This window comes from Pecten maximus, chromosome 4 (genome assembly GCF_902652985.1).
Source record: "Pecten maximus chromosome 4, xPecMax1.1, whole genome shotgun sequence".
Lineage (NCBI taxonomy): Eukaryota > Metazoa > Mollusca > Bivalvia > Pectinida > Pectinidae > Pecten > Pecten maximus.
The window spans coordinates 24,590,981-24,597,354 of NC_047018.1; the positions used below are offsets into that span (position 1 = coordinate 24,590,981).

General features: G+C 35.0%; 1 protein-coding gene across 1 annotated transcript; it reads right to left on the bottom strand.

The window, feature by feature from the left end:
* Nucleotides 1-8: 8 nt before the first annotated feature.
* Nucleotides 9-5,728, bottom strand: LOC117325582. The gene is made up of 3 exons (XM_033881918.1): nt 5,599-5,728; nt 1,038-1,247; nt 9-213 (listed from the first exon to the last, which is right to left on the bottom strand). Exons 1-3 carry the CDS (start codon nt 5,687-5,689, stop codon nt 38-40), a joined length of 477 nt encoding a protein of 158 aa, XP_033737809.1. The 5' UTR covers nt 5,690-5,728; the 3' UTR covers nt 9-37.
* Nucleotides 5,729-6,374: the final 646 nt, after the last annotated feature.

The window sequence follows — 6,374 nt, forward strand, 5'->3', positions numbered from 1 at the left end:
TCGATGAGATTTAGGTCCATTATCAGCCGGACGTGTGTTATAGAATATGACGTATCGCCCGTCTACTGTACACGGACGTGATTGGTTGAATGATGGGAGGATACCAGGGATCCGTTATATTGTCATGGTAACAAAGATGTCCTGTACTTGGTAGATTGTCCACAGCGGATATATTGGAAACATAGAGATAAAACCCAGAAAGTCGCCAGGGATCTAGAATGGTATATTTTTATAAATAGTAAAAATAGTATAATACTGTAGAGAATTAATAAAAAAAAATCTCTAAGATTATACAATATAGATATTAATCAGCATGTTTGACGACACAATAAAGATGTATTAAATCATTTTGTCAAAATCAACCAGCTTCAATTGTACATATTATAAAGGATCAGTGATACATGTACGTCATAATGTATACTATATATATATATATATATATATATAATACAACATATATATAAGAATACAACGATATACATCCGTGTGTCTGTAGTTAAGTAAAATTTAATTTTATGCATTAAATATCTTATATATAACAGTAATAAGCTATATAAACTGATCTTTTTCAAACTCCATTCATTGTTCTAATGACCTTATCATGGTGGTCTCTCTTGATTCACTGTGAGAATATTTGAAAGTGTGATATCTGTAAGAAAGAGTCCGTCAACTAAATTGTTAATGATAATAAATATCATCTCGTCATATGGATTAGTACTGGATCCATATTTACCACCGTTAACGTTGATGAATTGAGAATCGATTGATATTTTCCCTTTTCCAATTTTATAAAGACACCAATCATATCTTTTTTTATTATATCTAATATGGATCCTACATAAAACTCGCCAAAGATTGAAGTATTGCAAACATATCATTATTCTATATCATTATGTCATTTATTATCCACTGCACCTTTCTTAATTTCTTGCTTTAATCCGATGATGAACGGCGAATTTATTAACATGAGAAAAATTATCAACCGAGCACGAAATACAATATTTTTTCTATCATATCTTCCCATCATTATTACTTACACAGCTCTCTGTATGTGACATTTAGAGTCTTTATCCTTGATATTTGTTCAAGGTCAACACGCCACCATGCCTCACGTGACCCTGTCGTGTTAGTAGAACTACAGCTTCCTCCTCCAACGTTTTTCCCTATCACACCATCTACGGCTCTGTTAGCACCCCATACACCATAAACAGAACTCTGTGATGCCGTCTTTCGTAATGCGATGTTGTCTATTACAATGGAAGGGAAATAAGCGATACATAGTATATATACATCTTATAATAATATTTTTCTTGTTAGTCAAAACTAAATAAGAGTTTGTAGTTTTATATACCGCTATATAACACAACTTCATATCCATCTCAAAGCGGTTCACAAATTAAAACTACATTGATCATTATGCAAAGAAGAAATGTATCATTCTATTAATTCTGGGTTCGATATTTACGTTTAAGATGTATCATCGATCACTATATGTAGCATATTGTGATTTGTTTTTTATTCATCATCTGATAAATTAGTCTGTTGTATACAGAATAATATTGACATAAATAAATATCATGTCATCCGAAATACAACTTCATTATCAGATGTTAATATAGTTTATCGGTTTGATAATTCATTATCTTCTTTATCTATTTACAGTGCATGTATATGCCCTTTCATCAGCTTATATTCAGTAGATAAAATCGATATCACATAAATTATTTTGTCGATACTCCTGAGTGTATCCGGTAGATACCAATAACGTTTTCACACCTAAGGAAAAGTATGTTTATCTCATTACTACGTTTGTTACACAACTGATTCGTCATGTGATAAAATTCAGTGTGTGCTAATCGTTTTGTTTACTCACTGAGGTGTGTAACCACTTTCAAAACGCCCAATGGGTCATTTCTGACTTTGAACACTTCTGATTGGTTAATCTTTGACCACGGACTATGTTTACTCTGTTCCTTTAATATTTGTGGATGGCACAGTGGTAACGCACTTGCCTTTCACCTAGACGGCCGAGGTTCGATACCCTCATCGGACGTGAAAAGGTAAAGAGTCAGCTGCCCGTCCGCGTGGGTTTCCCCCGGGTACTCAGCTTTCCTCCCACAGTAAGACCCCTTGCACGCTTCCATCCTGGCCAACAAGAGTGCTTAATATAACGTTTTTCGCAATTGTTGTAAAGTAAATAAAGTTTTTTTTAAGTTTTTTGTCGTCGTCTGCTTTTGTAAACATTAGCCTGCACATGTTTTGTAAATTTACCGGGGTCAACTTTGGCATGACTGTGAAATGTCCTCAAGAAAAGTCTTTATGATAAAATAGACTACACCGATGTTAGATTTGCATTGATCGTGCATGGTGAACCAAAACTGACCTACTCCTTATGATTATTGATATGCATTAGACATCGGTAGCCTTCAATGAATCATCAAAACAAAACACAATAAACGTTCAATCAAATGGTTCGTAATCGTAAGTATTTTAATGAAAGGGTAGGAGTTTCTATTTTTGTTCATAATTTTAATGATTTTTTTTGTTGATATAATTGATGCCTGAGCCTCGAGCTTCATTTTTCCTGATACAGCAGTAGGTTGATGTCACTGGGTACGAATATTGTGACCAACAGAGAAAAATATGAATAAATTGAATGAACAAATCTTAGGATGAACTGCCAACATCAATATAGACACTACTAGCATGTCCAGGAAAGTACCGATAATGTCTTTTACTATTTCAAATTAAACGTTATTTATTTTTATTTTCGACAAATGATATCGCATAGCTGACCCAGGTTAGTGCCCCTGGTATCGGGTTAAATGTGTTCATGTAATTATACGATAGAGGGCGTCGGCGGGAGCGGTCAGTCGGAGTCTGCGCATTGTATACGTATACTGTACAGCGCATCCTTTGTCCTTTTTCTTACTGGCCTCTCACCACGCCGGTCGCACAACAATTGGAAGTATTTAAAAAAAAAATGTTACAACACATCCGCCACCTCCTTCATACACCATTATAGTTAATTAGCTAAACATGTTTAACAGCTATACATAAGTACTTGAGCTGAATTCGTGTTTACCGATTTCTGCTCTCGAGTTTGTTTCTTTCAGGATTGGTTTGTGGTTTCGGTCAGGAGATGTGGACGGTGATAAAGTAACAGTCGAAAATATCCATGTGACCAGTTCACCAGAACGGACTTTCTGTGGCTAATGACTTATTGCCAGTGGATATGTCGTCAAATCACCCAACGGACAAGTGTTCAAATAAGTTTAATAATGGATTAATGGACTTTTAGTCGCAGTCTCCTTTTTTGTTTCAGGGCAGAACATCGCGGGCAGGCATATGATTATATATTTTTTTCTGTTATTTGAGTTGTGTATTATTAGACTGTGTACTGACTTGCCAACTTAGTATTGATAGGGGTTATCCAGACTAATTTAAACTCGCTACGGTGGTATTCTAGGAGATGGAGCAGGAAGGTACCTTATTAAGTATTAGTAACTACCCCACTAATGCTTGCAATGTGAATCCCTAGAAGCTTAAGTGCGATTGGTGGTTATGGTTTCTCAAGGTTGGAGATGATGGTTACCGTCTTGTCATGGGTGTACGAGCGGTTTTTTGGTACAAGTGCATGCTACCTCTGCAAGGTCAGAGAGCAAGTTGCTTTATGTCCGGTACCTGCGGGTAGATATTTAGCATGGGATTGCTTTTCCGTGTACTTATGATGATATTTCTATATAATTTCCGGCTAAGAATTTACCTTGCGGAATACTTGGTTCACCTGCCCGCCATGTACTTCGGTTGTACAATTTAACAATTCATTTTTCTAACTTGGTTTTTGTTTGACAGGAAAGAAATTCTTAAAATAATTGAATCTCACAGTGATTAACTGATTAGTCTAATAATCACATGTGATGTTCGACTTAGCGGTGTCATCTTCAAAGATTTGCTCGGAGTCATTTAAACAAGTGTTCTATTAATAAAACCACGGATATAAAGATTGTCATACTAATATTTCACATTGTAAAAATTAAATTAATTTTATTTTACAAATATATTACCATATTCATGGATGGTTCATCTAAAATATATATAATAAACTGTCCTTCATTACGAACTGTATTTTGTCGTATAGTGATTCGGCTCATCGGTAAATACGCTTGTGATAATTTGAGCCGGGTACATGTGTAGGTAAAGCTATGGGATAAACATGTGCCCCAGCGAGTGACGGTTGTTTATCGTGTTTATGTAACTCTCGTGAAAGGATGTCAGGTGTCTGACTGACCATGTCTACCTTGCATTGTAATTAATAATTATCAATGGTAATTTTCATGGACAGGACGGTATAACCACCCATGGGGAGCCACCAAATCTATCACTGCACACTGGACCAGAAAGAAGGAAGAAGAAGAAAAACGCATGAAAAAATGATGACTCATAATGACTTTCAGGGAGACGCCAGAATATGTCATTGATAACACATGTGTTAACGTTTGTTGAAATCCTTGTATGAACGTTGGATAAGCAAGCGGTACACAATTATGTTATCCATGGATGACTGGCAGGCGGGCAGGCTGCCGGGTTTCCCGTATGTGCTTGGGTATTTTAACATGATGTTTTTCTGACATCACATATTAAAAAAACAAAAACAAAAACACGATTTCCGTTGAAATCTCAAGTTTTGACATTACCAGAATTGAGATGAGAATACATTGATTCGTTTTTGAAGTTGAAAATATCTGCCTTACTTTTTTGGTCAGTTAAATTAACAATTGCTGACAGGTGTTTTCTGAAGCGCTTCCTCTAGAAAACAAAATCATTTTAGAGCATGACAATACTGTACTGTTTTTAAAACAGATTACTGATTTGATATTTTTCTAGTAAGATGATACGCCTTTAAAGGAACGTTTAATATCATTCATTCAGAGACTATATTAAGACAAATTTATTTATCTAGGGTATCTGTATTTCTAAATAGTGGATACGTGTATAATTGTGGAAACTAATTATAGAAGTGTAATGCTCTTTCGGGCTTCCAAATGAAGAGAGTCTACATATGATTTGTCGGCTTGACCATGCATGAAAGTCTTTATTGTATGTATATAGTTCGAAATATCAATTAAAGTATGGAAAACAGTCGTCTTTTACTTCTAAAGGTTTACAATAAAAACCTTGATTGATAAATATCAGATCATCATAGACCCTCATGCTAGATCCCCCTCTTTTCAGTGGCCCTATACTGTAAGGGGTTTCCTATACACGTATAAAGGTCACATTCCATTTGTGATATACACGAAGCTTAACTCCAGTTAGATATCAAATCTCTCTAAAACGTCATCTCAGTGGTCTGACACGAGCCGTATATAACAAAGACACAACCTATAAACTACACCCAGATATTACTGCTAATGCTAATGTACGACATTATAAAATAAAACATTCTTTTTTTCTTGTCTGGGTATATATTAAGGTCGAAATAAATAGATATTCAATGAAAAGTATTTCATTCAAATAATATTACCCTGTTGATTGAGAATGAATTACACTAATTCATATAGGAATATATTCATTTCTTCAATAGTGATTACTTACATGACGAATAAGCAAATTCAGGAAATACAGCGACACATCCTAAGATGATGAAATGTAGGATCCCGTGTTCCCCGTGTATGTAAAGTTCCATGTTGAAGAGGAAAACAAAAAAGTGTCGCTCTCCTCTATGTTCACCCGCTTTGACACCAGGAAGTTCGTTGGAGGAGATAAAAATCGATTGTGTACATATTAGATATGGTAGTATGTGTGTGTTCACTACACTTTATTATGGTGATACAACTTTTTATCTTAGACATTTGTGACAAGGTAGATAGTCCATACTGAATGTATTAAAAATATCTAAGTAGATAAGGTATTACATAAGAGAAAGAAAAACCCATCAGTACATGTGTGGGTATGTTTTGTTTATTAATCACATGCGAGACATAGTGATTAGTGTGAGAACTTGGTAACTTGGTAAGTATCACGCACTTGTATATACTTCATTTCATACAGCTTAAATAACTTATACTGCGTATTTCTACAAAAGAGTTCAATGACACAAACTATATATACATAGTCATATTATGTAAGTTTTCCGGAATATATGCCATCGCTGTTTTGTATATGAGGTACATATCTTATACTCAGTAGAATGACCCTCCCATTTACTTTCGGTACCATACTTTTATCTTGGTAATTTTCAACTACACACATGTATTAATCTTTCAGTCACATACCTTACCTCAGAGGTAGGCCCCTCCCATTTACTGTAAATATTATATATTTTATCAGAATTCAGCATTTCCCATCAACTCTAAGATAGTGCCTTCATC